The 26,948-nt window shown below is 37.7% G+C and overlaps 7 protein-coding genes and 2 long non-coding RNA genes across 25 annotated transcripts; 6 read left to right on the top strand and 3 right to left on the bottom strand.

The window, feature by feature from the left end:
• Window positions 1-767: 767 nt before the first annotated feature.
• LOC104705357 (argininosuccinate lyase, chloroplastic) lies at window positions 768-3,432 on the bottom strand. The gene is made up of 5 exons (XM_010421343.3): window positions 3,024-3,432; window positions 2,450-2,830; window positions 1,934-2,082; window positions 1,358-1,814; window positions 768-1,264 (listed from the first exon to the last, which is right to left on the bottom strand). The coding sequence occupies exons 1-5, from the start codon at window positions 3,336-3,338 to the stop codon at window positions 1,010-1,012; spliced, it is 1,557 nt and encodes a 518-aa protein (XP_010419645.2). The 5' UTR covers window positions 3,339-3,432; the 3' UTR covers window positions 768-1,009.
• Window positions 3,433-3,535: 103 nt separating this feature from the next.
• LOC104705356 (uncharacterized) lies at window positions 3,536-5,638 on the bottom strand. The gene is made up of 5 exons (XM_010421342.2): window positions 5,154-5,638; window positions 4,771-5,001; window positions 4,603-4,671; window positions 4,312-4,504; window positions 3,536-4,095 (listed from the first exon to the last, which is right to left on the bottom strand). Exons 1-5 carry the CDS (start codon window positions 5,535-5,537, stop codon window positions 3,665-3,667), a joined length of 1,308 nt encoding a protein of 435 aa, XP_010419644.2. The 5' UTR covers window positions 5,538-5,638; the 3' UTR covers window positions 3,536-3,664.
• An 86-nt stretch (window positions 5,639-5,724) lies between these two features.
• On the top strand, window positions 5,725-9,174 carry LOC104705355 (serine/threonine-protein phosphatase 7 inactive homolog). Of its 2 annotated transcripts, none has more exons than XM_010421340.3 (11): window positions 5,725-5,945; window positions 6,089-6,252; window positions 6,345-6,395; window positions 6,480-7,088; window positions 7,406-7,849; window positions 7,941-8,081; window positions 8,180-8,281; window positions 8,362-8,565; window positions 8,681-8,752; window positions 8,854-8,874; window positions 8,976-9,174. In XM_010421340.3, exons 1-11 carry the CDS (start codon window positions 5,933-5,935, stop codon window positions 9,039-9,041), a joined length of 1,887 nt encoding a protein of 628 aa, XP_010419642.2. In that variant the 5' UTR covers window positions 5,725-5,932; the 3' UTR covers window positions 9,042-9,174. The 2 variants fall into 2 exon arrangements, with proteins under 2 accessions (XP_010419642.2, XP_019083757.2); XM_019228212.2 differs by having other exon boundaries at window positions 5,753-5,945; window positions 8,407-8,565.
• Window positions 9,042-9,435, bottom strand: LOC147939559 (uncharacterized). Its single transcript, XR_015563272.1, has 2 exons — window positions 9,286-9,435; window positions 9,042-9,130 (listed from the first exon to the last, which is right to left on the bottom strand). It is a non-coding gene; the product is annotated as an uncharacterized LOC147939559 (long non-coding RNA).
• A 181-nt stretch (window positions 9,436-9,616) lies between these two features.
• Window positions 9,617-11,517, top strand: LOC104705353 (protein POLAR-like 1). The gene is made up of 3 exons (XM_019228211.2): window positions 9,617-10,266; window positions 10,423-10,943; window positions 11,076-11,517. Exons 1-3 carry the CDS (start codon window positions 10,032-10,034, stop codon window positions 11,268-11,270), a joined length of 951 nt encoding a protein of 316 aa, XP_019083756.2. The 5' UTR covers window positions 9,617-10,031; the 3' UTR covers window positions 11,271-11,517.
• A 36-nt stretch (window positions 11,518-11,553) lies between these two features.
• On the top strand, window positions 11,554-13,495 carry LOC104705354 (chorismate mutase 2-like). Its single transcript, XM_010421339.3, has 6 exons — window positions 11,554-11,690; window positions 11,778-12,006; window positions 12,469-12,555; window positions 12,651-12,794; window positions 12,880-12,972; window positions 13,067-13,495. The coding sequence occupies exons 2-6, from the start codon at window positions 11,785-11,787 to the stop codon at window positions 13,307-13,309; spliced, it is 789 nt and encodes a 262-aa protein (XP_010419641.1). The 5' UTR covers window positions 11,554-11,690; window positions 11,778-11,784; the 3' UTR covers window positions 13,310-13,495.
• A 30-nt stretch (window positions 13,496-13,525) lies between these two features.
• LOC109124536 (CBS domain-containing protein CBSX3, mitochondrial) lies at window positions 13,526-15,251 on the top strand. Its single transcript, XM_010421337.3, has 6 exons — window positions 13,526-13,755; window positions 13,997-14,272; window positions 14,362-14,443; window positions 14,537-14,610; window positions 14,691-14,751; window positions 14,848-15,251. The coding sequence occupies exons 2-6, from the start codon at window positions 14,009-14,011 to the stop codon at window positions 14,988-14,990; spliced, it is 624 nt and encodes a 207-aa protein (XP_010419639.2). The 5' UTR covers window positions 13,526-13,755; window positions 13,997-14,008; the 3' UTR covers window positions 14,991-15,251.
• Window positions 15,252-15,585: 334 nt separating this feature from the next.
• LOC104705351 (transmembrane 9 superfamily member 8) lies at window positions 15,586-19,069 on the top strand. Its single transcript, XM_010421336.3, has 7 exons — window positions 15,586-16,041; window positions 16,587-16,751; window positions 16,859-16,968; window positions 17,063-17,174; window positions 17,257-17,369; window positions 17,452-17,602; window positions 17,706-19,069. The coding sequence occupies exons 1-7, from the start codon at window positions 15,901-15,903 to the stop codon at window positions 18,861-18,863; spliced, it is 1,950 nt and encodes a 649-aa protein (XP_010419638.1). The 5' UTR covers window positions 15,586-15,900; the 3' UTR covers window positions 18,864-19,069.
• A 1,154-nt stretch (window positions 19,070-20,223) lies between these two features.
• LOC104705344 (uncharacterized) lies at window positions 20,224-23,866 on the top strand. 16 transcript variants are annotated; one of them, XR_015563271.1, is made up of 7 exons: window positions 20,224-20,838; window positions 21,447-21,542; window positions 21,625-21,731; window positions 21,837-21,940; window positions 22,033-22,091; window positions 22,202-22,388; window positions 22,639-23,866. It is a non-coding gene; the product is annotated as an uncharacterized LOC104705344 (long non-coding RNA). The 16 variants fall into 16 exon arrangements; XR_015563265.1 differs by having other exon boundaries at window positions 20,356-20,838; window positions 22,215-22,388; XR_015563260.1 differs by having other exon boundaries at window positions 20,378-20,838; window positions 21,447-21,584; window positions 21,667-21,731; window positions 22,215-22,388.
• The last annotated feature ends 3,082 nt before the right edge of the window (window positions 23,867-26,948 follow it).

The raw sequence follows: 26,948 nt of genomic DNA, 5'->3' as shown, positions 1-26,948 counted from the left end.
ATCGTGAGATAGGGATAAAAAGTGATTGGTGTGATGAAGATCATGTTAATCTGAATTTTCTGTATAAATGAGATTGTTTAGTGTTACCAAAAAGACACGACTACATCTTTCTACGGAATTCTAAGAGACCCAATCGTGTTAAGAATTAGTGGCGTATAAGTTGATACTGAGTTACGTGACAGAAAAAATCCCCAAAGAAGTTAAAATGAATACAAACAAAAACAAGGATTAAGGTCAAGATAACAAGAGAAATGAGGTTCACCAGATAACAAGATAAACTCGATCCACTGAGTGTAATAAAAAACAATTTAAATTAAAAAAAAAAATGATGGAGCCTTTCACCATAGTTAATATCCGACCAATAATCTAAAAAAAGCATTAACCAGTGGTAGCTAACATGGGATTTTAGGACAAGAATTGTGTCAAAGTCAGAAAGTGACTCAACCATCAAATAGGATATTATTATTATATCGAGAATGAAAGGAGAGTTTTTGGATTAGATTAGATTAGATTTAACTATTTTTGGAGAAGAGGAAACACCAATGAGGTTATTACTGGTATGTGTTTGTGTCAATTTATGTTTGGTCATAAAAATTGGAGAATGACATTTTGGAACAATGTAAGTTACATAACATGTAACAGATGTTGCAGCTCCTAAGGAGGATGTCATGACATGTGGGGTCCTCCCATGTTCCAAAAATTCACATCCAAGTGCAATCCACTAGTATTTGATTTGATGTTTGGATATATTGAATTGAACATTGATATTTTAGAGAACATCTGAAACGAGAAGCATACCAAACACTTACACAATATCTAGATTTCAAATATTACAAAACTTCAGTAACACTTATTTTTTGGGTTTTGCAACGCAAAGGCACCAATGTATTGTCTACCTCAATCTGCTGCAACATTTTACTTGAAAGTTTCCCTGGTATTTGATAACCAATATCCTCACAATACAAAAAAAGAAAAACAGACGACTCTTTTGCTAATGTTTTGGTCCAGCTCAGGTGGTAGTCATGTTCAGCTTGTTGACCCAGTAGCCAAGTTGCTCAGCTACACAGTTTGATCCAGTTGACCCATAGGAACTGAATTTATTGACTGAATTTTCCACGCCCAGATATCCAAACACATCTTCTTCGAACACAGGGCTCAACTTTCTCATCTCTTCAAGACTTAAGTTCTGAAGTTCACAGCCTCTTGAGACGCAAACTCCAACTAGTTTCCCAACTACGTCATGAGATGACCTAAAAGGCATCCCCTGAGTATCAACAAAAAAAGAAGAAGACAGTATTTATCTTTCTGACTCTAGATACAAAATGAAAGATTTTGATAAATTTAAACTGACATTTACCTTCTTCACAAGGTAATCGGCCAGAGTTGTGGCGTCAAGGTGTCCCGCGGGGAGACTTTTTTTAATTCTCTCTTGGTTGAATGTTACATTCTGGGCAAATTCTGCAGAGACATCTATCATCGCCATTATTGTCTTGGTACTATCGAACATCGGTTCTTTATCTTCTTGGAAATCTCGGTTGTAAGCAAGTGGAAGTCCTTTGCACAGGGTCAGGACAGTGACCAAATCGCCTAGGACTCTTGCAGATTTCCCTCTGACAAGTTCCATTGGGTCTGGATTCTTCTTCTGTGGCATTATACTGCTTCCAGTTGAGACGGAATCGCTTGGAATCATGAAACCAAACTCTTCGGATGCCCAAAGAACCCACTCTTCTCCCAGCCGTGACAGGTGAATGCCTGTGTTGGAATTTGCAAATAAGAACTCCAACACATAGTCTCGATCTGAAACTGCATCGATGCTATTTCAAATAAAGAAGAAAAAAAACTTACTAAATTAGAAACCGTAAACCTACAGAGAAAGACATATTACTAGAGAGAGAGAGAGTTGATGCAGCCAATACAAGAACTAGGAACATACCTGTTTCTCATTGGTTCGGTAAACCCAAGAGCATTTGCAGTCATAAATCTATCAATAGGTAGACCAGTTCCAGCCAAAGCACAAGCTCCTAGGGGGGAGAAATTTAGCCTTGCTCGACAGTCCATATAACGACCAGCATCACGTTCGAGCTGCCATACATGAACAAAGTACCAGTCAAGAAAGTAAAATCCTAATAAGAAGATAGTGCGAAAGTAAACTGTAAGAACCCTTTGATGTTCTGAGGCAGGAAAAGACTAATTGGTAAATAGGTATATATAAGATGATTGTGTGAGAGAGATCTCAGAAAATGTAAGAACCTATGATGGTTTAAGGCACAGACTAATCAATGCAGAATTACAAAGGAAGACCTAATCACCAGAAGATAAACTTCGTAAAAACAAATTATGGTTAAAAATTGCTGCTGGCTGCATCTAAATATGACTATAACACATAGCCTCACCAGAAAACAAAACAAAAAGGGACTCAAAAAGGAAAACTAAAGAAGGAAATCCAAACCTGCTCCACAAAAGTTAAGAGGACATGGGGTAGTAAAACAGGCTGAGCTCTTTGAAGATGAGTATATCCAGGAACAATCAACGCCTCATTCTTCAAAGCCAATGCAACAAGTGATGTCTGAAGATTTCTGATCTTAACAATGATCGTGTCGATAGCCTCACGGCACCAAAGCTTGAAATCAGTAGCACACTGATCATTTCTGCTCCGTGCTGTGTGAAGTTTCTTTGCAGGTTCACCAATAAGATCAGTAAGAGCTGCTTCAATGTTCATATGCACATCTTCTCGATCTGTCCTCCACTCAAATTTACCAGCTTCAATCTGCCTCTCGATATCATCAAGACCTTTCAATATGGCATCCCTGTCGCTATCAGTTATTAGGCCCTGCAATAACAAACCATCGGGATTGTCCTGACTTTAGCATGACTTAGAAGAAAGATATCAAATCAAACATAACGCAGCAAAGGAGCTCTCATCTCCAACAAACAATTACCTCTGTTACTCAACCCCAGATCAAAACTAACCCAATTCGAATAAAATCTACAGATGAAGTTATAGCAATGCATGAAGTTAAAACCTGGTGAGCGAGCATTGTAGCATGAGCTTTGCTACCCATAATGTCCTGCTTGTAGAGAACTTTATCGAATGAAATTGACTCAGTGAACATCTCCACCTTCTCAGTGACACTCTCTTCGAACCTTCCGCCCCATAGCTTGGCCTCCTTAGAGGCCGTGTCGTCATCGTGGCTCATTGAACGCAACGGCGGAAGACTCCGTGACTTGTTGCTTCCCGCCGGGAGAAAAGAGACGGAACGGTGTGTGGGGGAGGTAGGAGTGGAACGCGACGGAGATAAGAGTAGACTCTGTGAGAAAGAGAGATCAACTGCTCCCATTTCGTGGAGGAGTGAGAAGAAGAAGAAGAAGGGTTTCGGAGGTCCAAGTGGGTGTGTTTACGGGAGGCTACAACAGTCAGATACCTAACTGGTATGGTCAAAGAAAATAGTTTATTTCAACCGGTCTGATTTGACGAAATTGAAATCATTCCGTTTGGTTTAACACGGTTTAGGTAACCCTCTTCGGCTATTTCTAATTTTCTTGTTAAAAAAACCTCAACTATTTGAATGGGGGAGCTTAGTTAGAGCTTTAACAATTTGATAGTCCACTAAATCGAACTTGACGAATTCCATCTAAATAATGAAAAAAACATTTCAAAGCGCAATCACAACTTCTGAATCACTCTCAACTTAGCACTCCTGGCTCTGCGATTCAGTTTCTCCTCTTCCTCTGAAGGCGTTATTGGTCTCTTTGTCAGTATCACTCCTTTCGACGCAGTTACTGTCTGCTTGATCCATGCTTCTTTGTCTTTCAACTCCTTATCTATACTTTCTTCGATTTGCCTTTCCGGTTTTACAATAATACTTCTCTCTCCGTTGATCTCTTCTCTTTGAAATCCTAAGATGTCGAGGAACGTTTGTTTAACAACCCGATCCTCCAGACTGTGAAAGGAGATGACTGCTAGTCTTCCACCTGGAGACAGAACATCGAACGACGAGTATAGTGAGTTTTGTAGCGTCTTGAGTTCGTCGTTCACTGCAATCCTTAGGCCTTGAAACACACGTGTTGCTGTTTTTATCCAACCTTGTCTGCCTCCTATAGCATTTCAAACGGAAGTCGAATTAATAAAAGATTAAAAGGATTATCATTCACACATACTCATTCTTTTGTTTTCCTATACCTGGCAAACCAAATCTTTGACTAGGAACACTAATTGGAAATTCTCATTGAGATGCAAATGCAAATCATGAAATCTCAAGATAGATTACGGACATCTAAGTCATATACAGATATATCAAATGATATATATACCTCTGCTTCCTGGTGACATATTCCGAATGAGATCAACTAGTTCCCCAGTAGAATGTAACCCGCCATTAAGTCTAGCCTTAACAATTCTATTCTGAAGTGAATACCAGTTGCTTTCTTCGCCATAGTCCCGTAGGATTCTCCCAAGTTCAGATTCTGGCCAAGAATTCACTATATCTTCTGCTGTTAGACTCCCCTGTCACATGTTAGTGGACAAGGTTAGGAAAAACTTCAGCATAGATTCCAAGAGATTCAAAAACCCTCAGGTTCATTCTACTGCAAGTACCCCCTCACCTGAGGATCCATGCGCATATCAAGAGGCCCCTCTTGAAGAACGCTAAACCCTCTATCAGGATTGTTTACCTGCCATGCACAAGGTTGTAAAGAGCGTAAGTGAGTGGTGTCAACAACATCAATACAAGGAAACAGAAACAAATTGCTTGTGAAAATCACAAATTTAACCTGCATAGAGGACATTCCAAGGTCCATAAGAATACCATCGACACCTACATCTAACAACTCCGGTTGAGTATCAGCAATCACAGATTTGATGTATTTGAAGTTCTTCAAAACAATAGACGCCTTCAAAGTTGGATGCATGAGAGAATCAATATGAAAGTGACCCAGTTTTCTAGCCACAGGATCAACATCCATTCCAATAAAATGCTTCAATTCAGTGTGGCTTTGAATAATCTGAAATGGAATCTTACAACATTCACAATCCATTTACACATGCAAACAATAGAAACTAAACATCTAAAGCATACAAGTTTGTTCATCAAACCTAATAATCTAATTCCTCAAGATCCTATGCAACAGTTTGTTCAAGATTAGGAGGAACTTACAGAAGATGAATGACCAGCTGCACCAAGAGTACAATCAACGAAACTTCGCAATCGAACGGAAGAGAAAACGTCGACAACTTCGCCGAGCATCACAGGCACATGTGAGGAGGGGACTTCGCCATCGTCGGCGAGCTCATACTCTCTGCTCGACCTTGTCCTCCGCTTTTCCTTACTCACCACTGCTTCCGCCGTCGCTTTTTCCACCTCAATCTCTTTCCTCCTCTTCCTCTTATCTTTCTCCTTCTTCTTCGTCTCGCTCGAATTGAGATTCCCCGAAATTACATTGATACTACGCCGAGGAGCGCGTAACAGAATCTTGCTATTGTTGCTCGCGAGAATCGAAGAGCATAGAAACAGCTGCTTAGCCCTAATCACTCCCGCCATTCCCGTTTCTTCTTCTCATGCCTTCTCTTTCGCCATTGTTGAGGTTTATCAGAAAGAGCTAATTCGACTGGTTTGGTCAATCACAAATCTCTCTCACTCCCGAGAGAGAGAAGACTCTGGTTTTTTTTATTTTTCTAAGTTTGGGCCTTTAAAAATATGGGCCGGCCCATTAGTACTGGAAAACAACATCCTTTTCGCTTTCTAAGCAGCGGAATGCGCGTGGTTTCTTTGCCCTAGAACCGGCAAGAAGTTAAAAGGAAAACGCTCGTTCCTCGGTGGTGAAACGGCGGTTGTAAATCGACATCGACGCCGGAACTGCGTCGACGAACTCACCGCACTGTGGTTATTTTCCCGTTCACTGTCAATCTCACGGTGAAATTTTCAATTTTTTCGATATGCCGCCTCCAGGTAATTTGTTTTTTTCGATTGAATTTTTTTTTTTTTTTTTTTTTTCCAGTCAGTTTGATTTGGTTCATCCCCATGAAAATTGTCTCCGTGTCCGAGCAAAAACCAGTAATGTGATAACATTGTGATGGTTTTGATTTCTGTAGAAATATCAAAAAGGGTTCTAGACGCGAAACTTGAAGCTTGCAAATTCGCATTCACGAAGCTAAGTGCGGTTAAAACAATGAGAATGAAGAACTATAAGCAACTGCGTACTCTGCTTATGTTGAAAGAAATATCTCGACGTGGTGCTGATCGTGACTTTCTTAAAGTATGTTAGTCTGAGCTTATTAGTAATGTCTTTTATATCTTTATTTGCTTTTGCACCCTTAACGCCCAAAGTTATGTTCTTTGCTTCATCAGGATCCGGAGAATAGTGTAACTCGAATCCTGTGTTCGGTTTTAAAGCAAGTGGTAAGTATATACTACATCTTTATGATGTCTTTAGAGTTAATGGTGGAGCAGTAAATGTGAAATTTTTTGAATTGTTTTGTGCAGGTGAGTAACTCAGACCGTTCTTTAAAGTCTCTTCGTGGGTTTCACTATGAGACATTGGATGATCAAGAGAAGCAACAGGTGACTAGGATGATATCAAGTGTACAAGGAACGAGTAGTAGAAAATACGAACCTGAAACTGTTGATCATCTTGATGACATGACTGAGCCAATGGAGATGGAGATTTATTTGGGGAACGGAGATGATTCTGTGGGTGGGGATTTTGGTGACATTATTTTGGAGCCAATCTCATGGCCTTTGGTGTCACGACTAACTCTTGAATGGGTTGAGACTTTGATGGGTTTGCTAAATCAGTTCACATGGAAGAACTCTGTTTCTGAGTTTCCTATGGTCTTACCACATACTGTGGCTGTTTCTTTGGTGGATTGTGCTTCACAGATTCTAAACAAAGAATCCAATTGCGTTAAAATCAATAGTGAGAATTCTAGAGTGATTGTGGTTGGGGATCTCCACGGTCAGTTACACGATCTCCTCAAAATCTTTGATCAATCAGGCAGGCCTTCACAGAATCAGTCGTTTGTGTTCAACGGTAATTATATTGGTCGCGGTTCTTGGAGCCTAGAAGTGTTCTTGGTTCTCTTAGCTTGGAAGGTACATATGTATACTTTTTTCCTTTTATCTTATTAGATTGTTTGTGATGGAACGCTAGTTCAAGTGTTAGGCCTCTCCCGTGTTTTGTCTTTTAAACTATAAAAACACTATTTTCTGTGCTTAAGCATTGTTAATGTTGAAGGCATTAGATTTGTTTTCAGTAATCACAAATAGTGTATTCAACATGAGTTTGCTTAATATTAACATGAAAGCATTAGATTTAAGGCCCTAGATATGTTTTCTTTCACTTTATCTGTTTAACTGTCTTAATTCATAATTGTTCCCATCTGATCGATACTTGCTGTTTCTAACTACAGATTCTGATGCCTAAGAATGTAGTTTTACTTCGAGGAAGCTCTGAAACAAGAGTTTCTGCAGAAGAGCTTGATTTCTTGAAAGAAATATGTGTCAGGTATGGTGAGCATGGTCCGATGCTGTACTCCAAGTGTATCGATTGTTTTAAGATGTTACCTTTGGCATCGGTCATATCAAATAGCGTCTACGCAACTCATGGAGGTCTCTTTCAAAGTTCTCGAGTCCAAGAAGACACTGTGAATCCGTCTTTGTTGTTGGGTTCGTTAGAGGAACTTGACAAGATTGAGAGGAGACAAATTGGTGATAACGATGACGAGAATATAACTCTTAACCATGTTTTATGGTCATGTCCGTGGATGGCTGATGGTCTGAGCGAAAGCAATTACAAGGGTCTTCTTTGGGGAGCTGATTGCACCGAGACTTTTCTAAAACAGTCTAACTTAAAGGTAAGTGTAAAACTTTGGGTTAAAAGCGTCTCCTTATCTTATTCCAGTTTGTTTATTTATGTAGATTGTATCTGTTTGTTTTCCATCTTAGATGATTATAAGATCACATGAAGGCCCTGATGCACGAGCAGATCGAGAAGACATGGGAAACATGCTAAGCGGTTACTCCATAGATCATGAAGTAGAATCTGGAAAGCTTTGCACAATCTTCAGTGCCTCAATGTTCTCACAGGTCATTTCCCTTAGCCTCCTCTTACAACAAACAGAGTCCGACTGCTACCTGTTCCTGTTGTTTTTTAAACTGGTTCTTTTGTTAATTTTCACTTTCAGGGTTCAAGAAGCTATGAAAACGAAGGGGCATATGTTGTTCTTGAGCCTCCCAACTTTACAGAACCCAGATTTGTTTCGTACACAGTCGAAAATGTTCCAAGGGTAAAAAAACTAAAAACGCTGGAAATTTTGAACATTTTGTACCAGTTGTCTTAGGCTTATTCTTGTGTTTTCTTTCATAGTTACAACATCAGAGCATTAATGATAGATCTTCAACTCAACAACAGCAAATGTGGGAGAACAGAACTGGAAACGGTTTTGCATCAATTGGGATTGCTAATCCGCCTTCTTGGACCGTTCCATTGCCAAATGACCCGAGTCAGATCCTTCAGCTTCGAGAGCCTCCTCAAGTATTTGAAGGTCTTCCTCTTCCAGAGAGCATTGAGGTAATAACATAACATAATGAAACATTATTGATCATTGTATGATGATGATGATGATCTTGATTAATGGTTTATGATGAAGATCTTGATTATTTGTATATGATTGCGATGATGGCAGGAGCCTCACAAATCCAACTACGACTACTTGTTTAGACTGATAAGCGCTCTCAAACAGGAGATTCAAACTAGGGTATAAATACATTGTAAACCCCTTTTTTTAGTTTCTTCACAAGCAGGTAATCTCTTGTAAAGAAGACTGACCTGTGGATTTTGTCTTTTGTATATACGCAGGACAACAGAGAGAAGGAATTGGTAAGCCCTGGAGACCAAAGTTCAGAAAACATATTTAATTTTTTAGAAATGTAAAGAATTGGTGATTGAACTAATAAGAGTGTGTTTTGAACAAAACGTAGATGGATCATTTAACGAAGACGAAAGCCACATTGGAGGTGATAAGCCAAATGTCATCTTCGCTCTGACCCATTGAGACTTGAGAACCAACGATTTTGCTTTTTTTTTTTTGGTTTTCCTTTTGTTCTCCATATTAACTTTGTACTGTAAAAATCAACTGTAAAACATTTTCGTCAACTGTAATACATGTTGGTTTAGCTTTTTTTTCGTTACTACAATAGTACTATCAAATTCATTATTTTTCCTCTTTAAGGATTTGTGAAATTTACAAATTGATCTAACTATCAAACAAAGTTATGATCAGCTGCTTACTTCATCGGGAATAAGCTAGGTAAAGGCAGATCCAAAATTGAAAAGATTCTTTATTCAAAACAAAAACAAACACCAACTTGTTTCGAATTTATTATGGTCTTTTTCCAAGGACATTTGGTACTACTCTATAAACGATGGTCTACAAACAGCAATGTCAATATCAATGGCCGGCCAGCCGTTAAAAAAATAAAAAATGTGACAATAATAATATTACTGAATTTGTGTTACTTTATTACCATTTTCTTTTGGTCAACGTTACTCGTTTACCATTTGTGGCTAAAAAAATTCTCAATTGGCTTATGACCTGGTTTGATCATCTTCAAACATACTAGTACTAAATCTAGAGTCTTGAATCTTGACTCTTGACCATAAAATCACTATTTTAAGTATTTAAATCACCATTTGTCAAAAGAAAAAGAAAAAGTGAATGATTTTACCAAATGAGTCATAGATTTTTTATAGTCATGCCAATAATTATATGTAGATTTTATAATTACTAGTATAATAAATTGGGAAAAGGAGAGGTGACTGGCATTAAAAGAGTTACCAAAACAATTCAAAAGTTTCCCTCCAAACGCTTTTTATTGGTTTGTAGATCGAAGAAGTTGAAAGAACACAACACTCTGCCTCTCCTCGTGATTCTCATTAATATCATTCCTCTTTCTCTCTCTCTTTTAAAACTCTATCTCTCTCTGTCTTCTTCTCTTTACCGATTGATCTCGGAGGTGAAATATTCGAATCGTCCGATGGATGACGGTGGTGGAGTGGGAGCAGGATGCATCCGGATCAGATGTCCTTCGCCACGGAGAATCGTATCTCGATGGTTCTCCCCACATGAGAGAAAGGTCAAAGGAAAGAAGGCGGCTACGGCTGAAGCACGTGTGTCACCCTGTGATGATGTGAGGATCAAAACTTGCTCTGAGGATGATGTTCATCTTGGCCAATCCTCAGATTCGACGCCACGTACGATCGATTCTTCCGGTAAACACATGAATAATCTTTCATTTCACTTTGCAAGATTACTGATTTGAATGATTCAATCTATTAACAAAACTGTTTAAGATGCCAATTTGACTGATCAGTTTATTATGATTGTCTGTCAATTGTGTTTGTGACATATCTTTTGGTCTATATTAGAATTGCAAAGGAGGGAATTTTTGTTTAGTATTGGAGTGAGTTGTTATCTGCTGCATCTGATCGCTACTGGTAGAGAAGAGATTCACAAGATCGTTGAGCTACAGAACGATTTAGAGAAGGTTTTGGAACGTCGGAACGAAGAACTAAGGCGGAAACAGCAAGAGTTTGTCGAGTTACGTAACGATATAGAGAAGTTTCTAAAGTTTCACAAGGATGATTTAAGGCGAAAACAGCTAGGGTTTCAGTTTGGGAAGCAAGAGAGAAGTGAAACATCTGCTGCTTATTCTACCATTAGTGAAGTTGTAGATGGCCCTGAGTCTTCTACTACTGATCACTATTACTCTCCACAGATCCTGGAGACATCTTTGAGTGTTGGAGGTGAAGGGTCTTTGTCACATTATGTGTTTAAGCGAGGGGATGATTTTGGAGGTGATATGGATCAGCTTGAAGCTGAACTTGAAGCTGAGTTTAAGCTTCTTCAGATTGGTCAAGGCCAGGATGGCCAATGTTCTAATCTTAAGGTAAAGTACTTGTCTAAGCAGATCATTAGTTTGACTATCTGAGATTGACGTATTTGACCAACATAACATAGAGAACCGTGAAACATTAACTATTTTCTCTCTAAGATTAATGGAACTATCATGGATTCACAGGAGGTTTCAGAGAAGAGTGAAGAAGATTCAGAAGGAACAAGATTCGGACACGTGTGTCCAGGAATAATGGAGCAACAACAAGGAGTGTGTCCTTATGAGCTGGAGAGAAGACTACACGAGGTAATGGAGACAAGACAAGAAGAGGAGATAAAAGAGTTAGAGATTGCATTGGAAGATGCCAAACAAAGGCTATAGTTGAAAGAGACGGAAGCTTCTTGGTGGAAAGACACTGCTTATATAGTCTCTGAACGTATTCCAGAACCTTCTTCTAGAATAATAATCAACTCTAGCTCTCGAACTCACCCTTACCCTGTTTCTAGGTGAGAAGATACTATTTGTTTATTTCTTGTTTTCATTACAAAAAGTGAAAACAGAGTATGTCATTTTTTTTTGTGAAGAAGCAACATATTAATTAATTAATTAATATATTTGTCTTTATATCCTCAATTTGTCCAAATTTGGGCCCAAAAAAATAAAAAATAAATTGTTCATAGAGAAAATGAAATTAAAAAATTTGCATATCTCTGAGGAGAAGCACAAAAAAAGTCCAAAAGCACGTTAAGACTCAAAAAACGAGAGGAAGAAGAAGAAGCTTTCATTGACTCATTGTTCAAGGTAAGTCCTTTGAACTTCATCTGTAGCTTTTACACCATCGACGATGACTGTGATGTTTTATCTTGTCGGAATTTTGGCGTTTCGCAGAAGTGGCATGGCAGGAGTCAACGAGTCAAACTCGGATTCTGTGGTGGGTTCCGATGTATTGAGTCTTGAATCGATCAGGGAATCGTTGATTAGGCAAGAAGACACAATAGTCTTCAGCTTGATCGAAAGATCTCAGTTTCCCCTCAATGCCCTTGCTTTCGAGGATTCTGGGAATTCCTCTTCTCTCACCGAGTTTTTCGTCAGAGAAATTGAATTCCTCCAAGCTAAGGTTCATTTCCCATTTTTAAAACTAGAATTAGAGTTCAATGCTTCGTTTTGATTCGGTTCGCTATATCAATTTCCATAGATTGTTTCATGGAAGTAGCAGAAACCAAACTACAAGTCAATTTCACTAAGGCTGGATTCTTGAATTAGCTTGCGTTTGTTTGTTTTGTGTCTCCTCCATCGCAAAAGAAGATAACTTGGTGTTGTCTCTAATTGTGCGATAACTTCTTGTCTGGAATTGGGTCTGAATCTGCCAAAAAAAAAAAAGGCTCCACCTTTTTATATTATGAACCTCACTATATGTGGAACATTGTCAATACATACAGGGGTTGTTTTACTTTTGTTCTGAATGTGTTTCTGCATGGTACATTCATCTCATTTAGCTTATGCTCGAGATTTCTGGATATGAGCCTATATGCTGTGTTGATTGGTTCACTTTAAAGTCTTTATGTATGTGTATCTTTAGGTAGGAAGATACGAAAACCCGGAAGAGAATCCATTCTTCCTTGACAACATTCCTCACCCTGTGTTTCCTACGCACAAATATCCAACGGTATGATGTAGTAAATTTTGATAAACACTTCCCTAAGAACTCTAAATGCTTCTATTCTAAGAGTACTTTTTTTTAATCTCTCTTCTCTTCTTTAGGTTTTGCATCCTAAGGCTTTATTCGTTAACATAAACAAACGGATTTGGGATGTTTACTTTAAAGAATTGCTTCCTTTGTTCGTCAAACCAGGCGATGATGGAAACTATCCATCAACTGCTGCTAGTGATCTCGCCTGTTTACAAGTAAGGAGATCGTTTTGAATTCAGTTCACAGATAATAATCAGTTCTACATGTGGTTTATTCTATGTCTGATTTGATCTTGTAAAGGCTCTTTCAAGAAGGATTCACTACGGTAAATTTGTAGCTGAGGTCAAATTCAGAGATGCTCCACAAGATTACGAGCCTGCTATTCGCGCTAAGGTAAATTTTATATGTCACAATGTGGATTGGATTTGGTTTTAATATGAGATGACTCACACACCATACGGGTTTGGTTTCTGAAAAACTTATACAGGATACAGAGGCTTTGATGAAGCTTTTGACGTTTGAGAAAGTAGAAGAAATGGTTAAGAAAAGAGTCCAAAAGAAAGCAGAAACGTTTGGACAAGAAGTGAAGTGTATCTCTTCTGACTCTGGTGATGAGAGTGAGAAGAAGTATAAAGTGGATCCGTTGGTTGTTTCTCGCATCTATGGCGAATGGCTTATCCCTCTCACTAAGCTCGTCGAGGTTGAGTATCTTCTACGTCGTCTCGATTGAATCTGTCAATCTGAGTTCCCCATTGTAAAGCCAAGTTGAAAATAAGGAAAATATATGAGTCCATTGTAAAACAGTAAAAAAAAAATCTGGCCTTGTTAAAGTGGGCCTGGATTTTCATTTGTATCAAAATCTGGCCTTGTTAAAGTGGGCCTGGATTTAAAGTTTAATAGTGGGCCTATTGATATTTTGTCTGGATGTGATAGAGTAATTGAATGAACAGTCATCACTTTTTAAAATTTTCTAAGATATTTTAAGGAAAAGAAATTAAAAAAAAAAAAGTCGTCAGTACTTCGCTATCAAAAATGGTTTATTTATATATTTGATGATTATCCATAAGAACCCTTCAAACTCTCCACTCAACTCAGTATTGGTCAGCTGTCTCTTCCTCAATCTCTAGGGTTCTTCTCAAAGCTCAGCCTCAACTACGATCTCTTCTCTAAGCTCAGGTATGAATCAATCTCTCTCTCCTTCTTCGTTATCTCTGAAGCTATAGTATTAACAGTCAGATTTAGGAAACTTTCTTATTTTAGGATTTGCCGATCAGATACATTTATAGTTAGAGACCATTCTATTTCCGATCTAGTCTCATTAGATTCGTTGATTTTTGGTATCAGATGATTGTGATTGCTAGTTCGTATTATAGATCTCGTTTTTAGTATAAGTGATAGATTTGATTGCGGGACACAGGTGAAAAAAAAGATGCAAGCTGTGCTTAGATCTTTCGTCTCTGGTGGAAATGTTGTGAAAGGTTCTATGCTGCAACATCTCCGTGTGATTAACCCGGCGATTCAGTCTTCTGTGTTTGTTGGTTCACGCTATGAATCAACTAAACCTGCTCGTATGGAGGAAACTGGATTCGAGAGCACGACCATTTCTGATGTCATGAAAGCCAAAGGCAAAAGTGCTGATGGATCTTGGCTTTGGTGTACTACTGATGACACTGTTTATGATGCTGTTAAATCCGTATGCTTCTCTTCTTTGCCCTTTTAGATTTACTTATACACATCTCTCCGTGTGTTAATTTGGAATTTGATGTGTTTGCTTTGTTTTAGATGACACAACACAATGTTGGTGCCTTGGTGGTTGTGAAACCTGGTGAGCAACAAGCTCTTGCTGGGATCATTACTGAGAGAGGTAAATATTATATCTGAACCAACCAAGGAAAGTTTTTGTTGCGCGTTTTTTTTTATTTGTGTGATTCATTTACGACATTGTGGTTTTATTCAGATTACCTAAGGAAGATCATAGTGCAAGGAAGATCTTCCAAATCAACAAAAGTTGGAGACATTATGACTGAAGAGGTATGGAAATGCGAGATTATATGATTACTCTTTGCTTCTCTGGATTGAAACTGACTTGATCTGTGAACTGACTATTGCAGAATAAGCTTATCACTGTGACACCCGAGACCAAGGTCTTGCGAGCTATGCAACTGATGACAGGTAACCAGAAAACCTATACTTTCTCCAACAAAGATACAAACTTTTGGGTTTAAAAGCTATTATAATACGGTTTCCTGACCTTGCAATGTTGTACAGACAACCGAATCAGGCATATTCCGGTAATCCAAGACAAGGGCATGATCGGAATGGTGTCCATAGGAGATGTGGTCCGAGCTGTGGTGAGTGAGCACCGAGAGGAGCTTCAGCGCCTAAATGCGTTTATTCAGGGAGGTTACTAGATCTTGAAGATTGGTAAGACAAGAGTCACCGTTTGTTTCTGGTCTAGTGCCTGCTGAATCTGAAAAGCTTTTAGATCAATGTATATATGCTGTCCTGTTGTTGTTGTTGTGTTCTGTTTGATGTTTGTTGTTTCGTTGTTTAACTTGTCAAAACGATGGCCTTGTCGTGCTTTGCCTTCTCTTCTTCTTGCGCTTTCTCTGCATGATAATAAAACCAAAGACTCTGATCTCTTTGAATGATTATAATGTTTGTTTTTGTTAGATTGTGTTATGAATTAATAGTGTGAGGATTACTCAAATCAGATTAGAATCCATCATTAAATTAAATACAAAACAAGTAATCCAGGTACAGTGTAAAAAATTGATAGATTTTCTAATAATTATAATCGATTTAAAACCTGTAACCTCATATTTTGATCTCCAAACCTTCATGTGACTAAACTACATAATATTTGGGTAAATAATACTCTTTAAACCACAATATAAGTTTTTAACACAAACTCTTAAAAACGCATAGTTAATGCTAATTAGATAATTTAAAAGTATAATCCGTACGATTTTTTTGCTTAAAATTACGAAAGACACTATACTATCAGTACTCGTTAATTATTCATCAGCATTTGCCATTTAGCAATGCTTTTGAGTTTTGATTGATTAGTTTAATCATGGTTTATGATAGGGTGGGCTTCATGCGCAGTGCTGACGTGGCGAGTTATAAATGGTTGATAAGGATCAAAGAGTAAGGAGCCGAACCGGAAATATAAACCGGGATGTAAAACATTACAATTTACAATTAGTCAATTTACAAGGCGGGTCTTGGTCTCGAGTCTCTCGAAGCGTATAAGAGTCATATACAACTGTAGCGTAGCTTCAGATCTGGTTATTTCTTCCTTTTTGTCTAGTAACAGCCATGGCTATGGAGTTATTAAGGAGGAGCAGTAGCAGGATATCGGAATCTTCTGGATCCGCGATCGCCTTGATTCTTCTGCTCTTCATCCATGGCGCTCACTCTTTCTATCTCCCTGGTGTTGCTCCTCAGGATTTCGAGAAGGTAACAAACAAAAAAAACGTTTAGATTTCTAGGCTTTTAGATCTGAATTGGATCTCCTGGATCTCGCGTTTCGATTTCATTTAGGATTAGTCCGCATTTGATCCTCGGGAAAGTGAGAGAATATGAGATTTGGTGTGTGCTGTGATGCACCGACTTTGGTTTAAGCATGTAATCTCACAGAATGGGTGATTGGTTCGGCTGAGGCTTTTATTTTACTTCGTTTATGCTTCAAAAGTCTCTCGATCTGAACAATGTCGCATCTTAGGCGAGCTACATCGATATTTGTTCTTCAGGATTAGCCATATTCGTTTTAATTTTGATTGGTTTTGTTAGGTTCTTAGTGATCTCGTACTCACTCGCTCTTGATTCGCTTGGCATTGCTACCAAATCCAAGTTATGGGTATAAGTGCAGTGTCGGTTCTGCATGTTTTATTACGAATCTCAATCAAAGTATACTTGCATGGTTTTACTAAAAAAGTAGAAGTGATGGAATCATATTCGAATTTTGAGTCTTATTTTCTGCTCTCTCCTTGTATGTTATGCAGGGTGATGAGCTGAAGGTGAAAGTGAATAAATTAACTTCAATAAAGACTCAGCTTCCATACTCGTATTACTCCCTTCCTTTTATTCGCCCTAAGAAGATAGTGGACAGTACTGAGAATCTTGGTGAAGTGCTTCGGGGTGACCGCATAGAAAATGCCCCATATACGGTTAGTTTCTGTTGCATTTTTTTAATTTGTATTGTATTTGACCAGTCTGTGTTAAAACTTTATTCATGTACGTTAACTCTAACCTTGCGGAGTTGAATTAATTGCAGTTCAAAATGCGGGAGGCACAAATGTGCAATATTCTCGGCCGAGTCACTCTTGATGCGAAGACAGCCAAAGCGTTTAAAGAAAAGATCGATGATGAGTACCGAGTCAACATGTAAGACCAAATCTAGAAACTTCTCTTTGATTTTATGTATGAGGAACATACTTTCCTCTGTCAGTTTTTGACAAGTCTTTCTTGTGTGTGTTAGGATCCTCGACAACCTTCCTCTGGTGGTTCCAATTGAAAGAGTGGACCAGGGTTCTCCCTCTGTTGTTTATCAGCTCGGTTATCATGTTGGTCTTAAAGGCCAGTACGAGGGGGTAAGTAGGTTTGGATTGTTGGTACTAAATGGAATTCATGCTTAGCTAGCTCGATTTTCTAAGGTTCCTTTTGCATTCGCAGAGCAAAGAGCAGAAGTTCTTTATGCACAATCACTTGTCATTTATAGTCCGCTATCACAGAGATGTGCAAACTGATGCTGCAAGAATCGTGGGATTTGAGGTCAAACCTTACAGGTGCCATTCTTTTATTCATAATTTGAACATCTCTTGAGATCCCCTGTCTTTCAGTGCTGATATTCCTTTCCTTAATATATAGTGTGAAGCATGAGTATGAGGGAGAATGGAGTGAGAAGACCCGTCTCACGACCTGTGATCCTCACACAAAACGTCTGGTTGTTAGCTCGGCTACCCCTCAAGAAGTTGAACAAAAGAAGGAGATTATCTTCACATATGATGTCGATTTCCAGGCAAGTTTTTCTTTAAGTACGCTACGGTTTCTGTCTTAAATAAATGTCATCAAGTTTCTCATTATTTTTTTTCTTCTGATTTTCGACTGCCATATTTGTCCAGGAAAGTGAAGTGAAGTGGGCATCTAGATGGGATTCTTATCTTCTGATGAGTGATAACCAAATTCACTGGTTCTCTATCGTCAATTCTCTGATGATCGTCCTGTTCCTGTCTGGTATGGTGGCGATGATAATGCTGAGGACCCTGTACCGTGACATTTCACGATACAACGAGCTAGAGACTCAAGAAGAAGCCCAAGAAGAGACAGGATGGAAGCTCGTTCATGGTGATGTTTTCAGGCTTCCAACCAACTCAGATCTGCTCTGCGTCTACGTTGGTACAGGGGTCCAATGTTTAGGCATGGTATTTGTCACAATGATCTTTGCCATGCTCGGGTTTCTCTCTCCTTCCAATCGGGGTGGTCTGATGACTGCAATGCTCCTGCTCTGGGTCTTCATGGGTCTCTTCGCTGGTTACGCCTCTTCACGTCTCTACAAAATGTTCAAAGGAACAGAGTGGAAGAGAATCGCCTTCAGAACAGCGTTTTTGTTCCCTGCAGTTGTCTCAGCCATCTTCTTTGTCCTAAACGCTCTCATCTGGGGACAGAAGTCATCTGGGGCTGTGCCCTTTGGGACAATGTTCGCCTTGATCTTCCTCTGGTTTGGCATCTCAGTTCCTCTCGTCTTTGTTGGGGGTTACATCGGGTTCAAGAAGCCAGCAGTTGATGACCCAGTGAAAACCAACAAAATCCCGAGGCAAATCCCAGAGCAAGCTTGGTACATGAACCCGGTATTCTCAATCCTCATTGGAGGAATCCTACCATTTGGTGCAGTGTTTATCGAGCTCTTCTTCATCCTTACATCCATCTGGCTTAACCAGTTCTACTACATCTTCGGGTTCCTCTTCCTCGTCTTTGTAATCCTCATCGTTACTTGCGCCGAGATAACCATAGTACTCTGCTACTTCCAGCTATGCAGTGAGGACTACCTATGGTGGTGGAGATCTTACTTGACATCAGGCTCATCAGCTCTTTATCTCTTCCTCTACGCGACGTTCTACTTTTTCACAAAGCTTCAGATCACCAAAATGGTGTCGGCGATGCTTTACTTTGGGTACATGCTCATCGCTTCTTACGCATTTTTTGTGCTCACTGGAACAATTGGTTTCTATGCTTGTCTCTGGTTCACAAGGCTCATCTATTCCTCTGTTAAGATCGATTAGAGAGGATTATGATGATTATCACGGCGATTAAGGAAGAGAGAAGGAAAGCTGATTATAGTTTATCTTCTTTTTCTTTTTAAAAACGGTTTTGTTGCAATTTTAGGTTCTATTTTGTTGCAGAACGAACAAAAAAAAAAGGATTCTAATATATATGTAAACGTTTTTAATAGTGTATTTTGTTTGATATTAGATACACTTTTTTTTTAGTTCCCAAAGTGTACCATATTCACTTTCTATTCTTCTCTCAGTTGCTGGAGTTCCAAGGCTACGCTAAACACCAAGACTAAGATTAAAAGGTACATTAACATTACAATGTAATTGTTATTACTGCATTTAGTTCACAATTTATAAAAATTTATCTTATGTTCTGTCTATGTGATCATCCCAAGTGAGAGTTAGTAATATCGAACTGATACTCCGATACTTAGGTAAAAACAATTGGATAAAGAAAAACTGAACTGATTGTATAATTAATATATGCCTTATATCGAGAGTGAATTGTGGTTTAGTCGTTTTAGAGAAACAAAAATCCCTATTTCTTATGGCTTTTGTTTCTATGCTACTTACAACTTAGTCTCAGGCTTGCCAGGATCTATTCATGCATGGATCTTCAAAGGATATTGGGAACGTGATTCTTTTAGCATGGGTGATTCTTCTAGCACGTTAAAAATAACTAGGAAAATAAAATAAAATAATAACATGATTAATCTAGTCAAATTAAGTAGGTTTCTTGATAAGTTGAACGAGAGCTCGAAGCAGAACCCGAGCTGGCTGAATTTTGGAGAGGAGGACATTGCTCGACTAGACTAGTCATACGAGTGGTATTTTCGTTTGATGAGTCGGATTAACTAGGCTTTTTTGCTCCCTTCTATAAAGGTTCATTGATTTTTGAACTGAAATCAATTGTTTATGTTGTATCTTCTAAGTATGGCATGTATTAATTTGATGTTTTGGTCAATTCTTCTACTCTATTCAGATTTCAGGATAATTTTTGAAAAAATTTAAGAATCCAAAATTAGGATATAAGATTGCAACATACTATTTTACAGTTTTTTTGAAAAAAAGTTTAAACTTAATTATTTCCAAATATTATAATTATAAATACACTTAAACATCGTTTTTTTAGTACCCACCTTTAAACATGCTATAAAGAACATTCCCACCAGTAATGTCTACCCGGTTAATTGGAAATTGAATTAACAAAAAAAAAAGAAAAAAACCAAAGAAGAATGAAGAAAAGGAAAAACCCGGTTAAAAGGGTTCACGGGTCGCCCGAGTGGAGCCTTTTCCCCCTTTTGAATTAGAAAAGAAGAAAGAGGTCTGAGACTTTATAACATAAGATTTGTTAGAAGGATCAATTACAGATATATGCATTATTTCCCAAATTTTAATAGATGTAGGACATATTATATAGTCCAGAATTACAGAGTCAAGCCTTTTGATTTGACCAAAAAGACCGATTTACCCCTTCTATTACCTCTCTCTATCTCTTGCCATAGTCTTCTCGATCTCTCGCCTCCGCCATTTTTACTTTATGATTCTCCAATCTCTCGCCAACCGCCGTGACTGCTCAGATATCTCCGCCGGTGCACGTCTTGCTTAAGCTTTTTCCCATTTCTATTTCTCATTCTCACTGCGTCGCTAACGAGTTACGGTTGACGAAATCGATCATGGATTAGCGTTAAGGTTGTTTAGCAGAGTTTGCTTTGTCCGTCGGATTATCATGTCGAAAGAATATCGTCGCTACGACCTCCGTGTATGCAATTTCAGATATGTGATTTCAAAAAAATTTAAATCGATGCTCGTCCGCCGAAGAGATTATATAAGTGTCGTAGCTTCTCTTTCATATGGCAATCCTTACAAGTATGATCTAATTATTAGATGATAAGTGTGTACAGGTTCCCAAACTACCTCATCTTTTGATCTGTAATGAAAGAAGGCCAACATCATTGGATTGTGAATTTGAATGTTTTAGGTAGTGTGTTGTGAATAGATTCTGATCATGTATGAGTCATTTCTAGTTCATGCTCCTTGTAAAAATCTTTGAACTTTAAGAGATGATGTTTGTTTATATTCACTACTCAATGGAGCTGATGTTGGAATTATAGGTACTTCTTCTTAGTCATGAAACTTATACCTCCATTGGCTTGTGTTTAACCTTCTCATTGGGTTCTCTCGTCTTCTAGTACTTAGGGTTTAGATTTCTTTCTTTAAAACGATTTAATGTGATTCTCTTAGGTTGACACTTGTAACTGGCTTGAGGGTTTAGTTTCCTTTCTTCAGTACGTGAATGTGATTCCCTTGGGTTGGCATTTGTAATTGGCTTTAGTGTTTACTTTCACTAATTCATTCTGTTACATTATTCAATATTTGTTGCATTTTCCACTTGAATATGATTTTGATTGGTCTTTTTTTTTTTAAAAAAAAAAAAAAAAAAAAATAGGGTTTACGATGTTCTAATGATACTTTTTGGTTTCTCTAATTTGGAAAAAGTTGTTCATAGGATTTGTGCTTAGGAACTTGAACTGCGGAATTGTGAACTTCTTCTGGGTTTCTTCTTTGTATATTGGTTTTACTGCGCAGGTTATTGTTGTACAGGATATAATAAGACCACCACGGAGAGAGAACTTCAATGATGTTTTCATTGTTTATGAGTTCATTGACACTGATCTCCACCAGGTTATACGCTCTAACCAACCGTTAACTGATGATCATTGTCGAGTATGCTTCATCCTTCATGTTACCTCTTTTATCTTGCCAGATGAATCTTATGTTTAAAAGTTTACAAGTTTACTTGGTTCAGGAAGCTGGAGCAATCCTTATTCTGTTTGTGATGTTAGTGCATCTGAGGATATAATAACAGTTGTAGTCAGTATTGCTTGTTATGTTTGTTCCTTTTCATTGATTTGTGTGTTTTTTGGAAGTTTGTGTTGTTGGTGTTTCGTAACTAGTTTCCACTTTTTTTGCTTGTAGCAATCGATATTTGGTCTGTCGGTTGTATACTCGGTGAAACAATGACACGAGAGCCGTTGTTTCCTGGTAAAGATTATGTTCATCAGCTTAGACTCATCACTGAGGTAATCTAGTCTAATATGTTTCATCCATAGCATTGATACTAGTGTTTCTTTTTGGTATCATCTGCATCTGTTGATGAATCTCTGAAAAACAGCTTATAGGATCGCCTGATGACTCAAGCTTGGGGTTCTTAAGGAGTGGCAACGCAAGAAGGTACGATAAAAAGCTTCCACAGTACCCGAGACAGAACTTTGCTGCTAGATATCCAAACATGTCAGCTGGTGCAGTCGATTTGCTGGAAAAAAAAAAAAACTACCTTTCAGCTGTCTTATGCAGATACACGACTTCTGTCCCAAAGTGCATTGAGCTTGATTTGAGCTGATGAAGTAGTGATGTCCTGGTTCTGTGAAGGTTACTACATCGTGTCCTGTGTTGTATACAGCTTTAGGAGAAGAGGAGTCGCAAAGATCCTATTCTAAAGCGTCGGAGACTAGGGTAACGTCATTGAAGGTGATAAGCGACACATAAGTCACTCAACATACAACAATCAATGCATAAGCTCTAGAAATTGACAATTACAGAGTTTATATTTCAAGTTTAGTCACGTCTTTTATCCTTCAGTCGCACGTGTCTTCCTTCTAGTGATACCATATATGGCTTATCAGCCAACTTATGCTTTAGAATCTTGTTTGGTGTCTGATTCATTCTGGCGAGTAGTAACTTAAGCATCGATGATGATGTTGCGTTTTGTCATGTTCAGGTGACTGGAATCAACATTGGTAAAGCGCAGTTAAAGTTTCATCCATTAAGAGGCTGAAGATTCCATCCTCTATTTGCACGGCAACCTCTTCGTGGTCCTCCTTCATCCGCTTCTCCTTCCAGCCTCGTCTTTCAACTTGTCTAGCACATGCTTGTCTCCTCTGCTCACATGTTCCGCGTTCGAGCTCTGCTTCTCTCTTTCCCTGTAACCTGCATCCTTTTGCCTCGCTCACCAATTGGTCCTCAAAGTGTTGAGTTTCCTGGAACGAGTTTGTCCTTTGCATCAATTCATCTCTGAAGTAGTCCATTATCAGACAGAGATGCTCTTCGTGGATCCAAATTGCATGTCTTTCTTTGACCCGGTTCCATAGCTGTGCTGCCTTCTCTTCAATCTCATCTGCGTCTTCATCTTCAGTCTCTCTCCATCAACAGTATCACAGTTCTCATCATCATCATCATCATATTTGATATCTGTCACTTGTCCTCCTTCCATGCAAGATTCTTCGTCCATTGAGGCCCATTCGTTCAAAGTGAAAGGACTAATGTTGGCCAAAGTCTCAAACCGTTGAATCGTTTGCATGAGCTTTTGTTTGGTTTCTGCAAAAATCATCACATAGCGTATGTTTCAGAATTCTGAAGTCTTTGAAAAATCTAAGAAGAAAACTTGCTTTGAACTTGGAGGAAAATCTGATTATATCACTCTGAGATTAGCTTGAAGCTTCTTGAACTCTGCAACGCCTTCACCTCAGAGCTAGATCGTCTCAAGTCTCAACCATGGAAACCTATTACTCACGTTTGATTTTAGTAAGCTCGAGATAAAAGGAACTCCAGTTATCGTATATGGACAGTTGGAATCAGCACATGGTCTCCAAGAACCCGAGAATCGAAAACTGCGGAGCTGTTTTGAGTAGGCTTGTTGAATCGATGGATCATCATCATCATCATATATCCAAGAAGGCTAAGAAGAAACACTCTGTGAAAGCTAAAACCCTCTTACGAGCTCTATATGGTGTAAAGGTCAAGACTTTATATGCTCGAGACGCATTGTTCGAGAGCCTCTGGAAGAAATATGCAGAAGAGTTGGGAGTGACATTGCCAATGATGATTAGAAGTGTCAAGACTTTATTTGTGAATAGAAGAAACATGTAATTATGGTGATTTGACTGCTTTCCTTGATGTTCGGTTATAAGAAATGCAAATGCAAAATGAGATTTTAAAACGAAACAAAAGTGATTCGACTATTGAATATTGATAACTCAACCTCCTTCTCTTTCGACGATTGAGCATCTACATTTCAGTAATTACGAATACGAAGCTATTTATTTAACTCTTTTCAAGTTAGGCAGAATGGTGTTCCGGACTTTGATTGGTTTAATATAGTTGTCTTCAACAAATCCAACTTTGAACCTAACCAAAACTAAAAATAAAGATGTGATTTTGTAATTTTGTCAGTTTAAAAAAGGTAGATATATATGATGATTGATTGTTGTAGTTATTGAGTACAAACTTATATCCCAATCACACCCAAAAAAAAAAAAAAAAATGGTCATGTTACACTGGAAATTGTTTATGCACGAACCCAAAATTTACAAACTTGAACCCAAACCAAATTTACAGTGAACTGACCTGGTCAGATAAATCTGTGGTAGAAGGATCATCAAGTGAGTAAGTCATGAAACTTATTTTCTCTCATATATGCACATCATTGCCACACTTTTCGGATGATGAGTGTAGTGTAATATCTTCTGATGCTATCCTCTTAAGTTTGAGATAGTCTTATGTGGTATATTTAACGTCACAACATAGAGACTAATCAAGGGAACATACGGGACCAATGGTTACTTTGATCTTATGCATAAAAGGGCACGCTTTGCTGTTGTCTGTGACAGCTAGTCACGGCCTAGATGATTCTAGAGACTAGGTTAAACCCATGTAATCTCTATAAAAGAGAAGAGCAATTGTTATTGAACTTTCAAGGATTGAATAACAAAAGAAACAATCTTTCCATTACTGTTCTTTCTTTCAGTTCTGTGTTCTTGGAAGAGATCGAGCGTTACGGAGTAGAGAAGTATAAGGTTTTAGAAGAAAATGTTCAGCTACAGAACAAAGGAGTAAATTTCGACGGAGTAGTTCTCGCTATGGTTTTGATAATTTGTGCTAAATGTATCCGGATAAATAAATGGGGGTATTCATCTAAACTCATTTATATTGATTTTTTTATTAAAAATTTATCATATAAAATTATATTTTCAGCCAAAATTGTAAAATTACATTTTCTAGCCAAAAACACAAAATTATATTTTTTCAAAACCGTGTTTTCTCGCCAAAACCGTAAAAAAGTGTTTTCCCGCCAAAATCGCAAAAACGTGTTTTTCTGCAAAAACCGCAAAAACGTGTTTTCTCGCCAAAACCGTAAAAATATGTTTTCTCGCCAAAACCGTAAAATAAAAATGTTTTTCCGCCAAAACCGTAAAAATGTGTTTTTCCGCCAAAACCGTAAAAACGTGTTTTCCGCCAAAAAACACAAAAAATTGTCTTTTATTATCAAAATGTTTTTTTCTTCTCAAAACCGTATTTTCTCACCAAAACTGAAAAATCCGAGTTTTTCTATCATTAAAAAATATTCTCACAAACAAAAAAAATTCCCGCCAAAATTACAAAGCCACAAAACTGCACATTATCACCAAAATTATATATTTAAATGGGTTCAATATGTTAAATGAGACTGTGTATGTTTAAATGGGTTTGAAATATATACGGGGTTAAATGAGTTTATACTTAAATGGAGTGGGTTTTAATGGGGTGGGTTTACCCATTTTAACATCCCTAGAGAGATGGGAAGAACATTGTTGGTTGTTTAAAAATTCACATATAATATATAGAAAATGAATAATGATAGTCAAAACATATTTTGTCCCCTCGATCTTCGTCTTCCTTCACCCCATTTAGCTTCTCTCAGGTAGATTTCAGATTTTAGCATCGTCCCCCCTTTAGATCTTTCTTTGTTTGGGTCTTTTCATACTTTTTCTTTCTCTTTCAGTCTTCATTGCTTCAATGGGAAAAGGAAAGGAATCTGGATCGGGTTCCAGAAAAGGTAAGGAATCGGGATCGGGTTCAAGAAAAGGAAAGGAACCTGAGGCGGATTCTAAAATTGCTTAATATTTTAGAGCAAAAAAAATTGCTTAATATTTTAGAGCAAAAAAAATTGCTTTACAATTATTATAAAAAAAAATATTATGTCCTCACGATGAAATTGTATCACCAAGGGACGATTTGACTGATCTTGAGGAACATATGCATGAGATCTAATATTATCAGAAACGTTAGTAGCTATGCCCTCTAGTCGAACAACTTCTTTGCATGCTAGTCTGATTTCTTTAGTCGTTATGGATGCGTTTGCGTTGCTGAAAATAAGTTTCGTAGCTGGAGCGGCAATGTTGGTAAAATATCATTACCAATCTTCAACTAAAGAAAATGCCATTTTTTTCATAAAAAAAAAACTTAATATTTAACAAATAATTATTACTCAACTTTCTGCTTATGGCCAGAAACACTATTTGTCTAGTAAAAGAAAAGAAAATTGATCAAATACATTTGCTTGCTGAACATACCTGTGAATGAACGGGACCATTCCGTGAAAAGTCCCTAGTTTGTATGGTCAAATAATAGTTTTGACAGACATACATTGACTTGTACACCTACTACCTGGTCAAAACACTAAAACCGGACAAAAGTTGTCATATTAAAATTCTTGTATATCAAGGACATTCCCACATGAAGTCATTAACGTCTACTACGGTTCTATGAAATTCATGCATCAATTAATTAATTTAGAACAATCATCGGATATAATTGATATCCAACTTAACTTAGACTAGGTGATATCCCGTGCTACAGCACCAGATTATATATTTTGTTAGTTAATTTTTTTTGTAATTTGTATTTTTGTAATGTAGTTTTTTATTTTGACTTATTTTCTTTGTTTATATAGTGTTTATTTGTATATTTGGGGTTATACAGTAAATTAGAAATCTTAATAGAGTAAGTAGTTTGTAGAATGTAGTTTTTCACGGAAATAGACACACCGCAATATTGGATAGTAGTTTTGTAAGAGAATAGACACTCCGCAATATCGAATAGTAGTTTTGTAAGAGGGTAGACACACCGCAATATTGGATAATATATAGTTTAAACATTCTATAAAAATTTAAATATTTATAATATCTTAAACTTTTTTTAAAAACATAAATATATTATAATATGTTTACTTTTTAAAAGTTTAAATATGCTCAAATATAGAACTAAATTAAA

This window comes from Camelina sativa, chromosome 8 (genome assembly GCF_030686135.1).
Source record: "Camelina sativa cultivar CO46 ecotype springtype chromosome 8, ASM3068613v1".
Lineage (NCBI taxonomy): Eukaryota > Viridiplantae > Streptophyta > Magnoliopsida > Brassicales > Brassicaceae > Camelina > Camelina sativa.
Note: the sequence above shows the minus strand (reverse complement) of the source record. Positions and strands in the feature narration are given on the sequence as shown.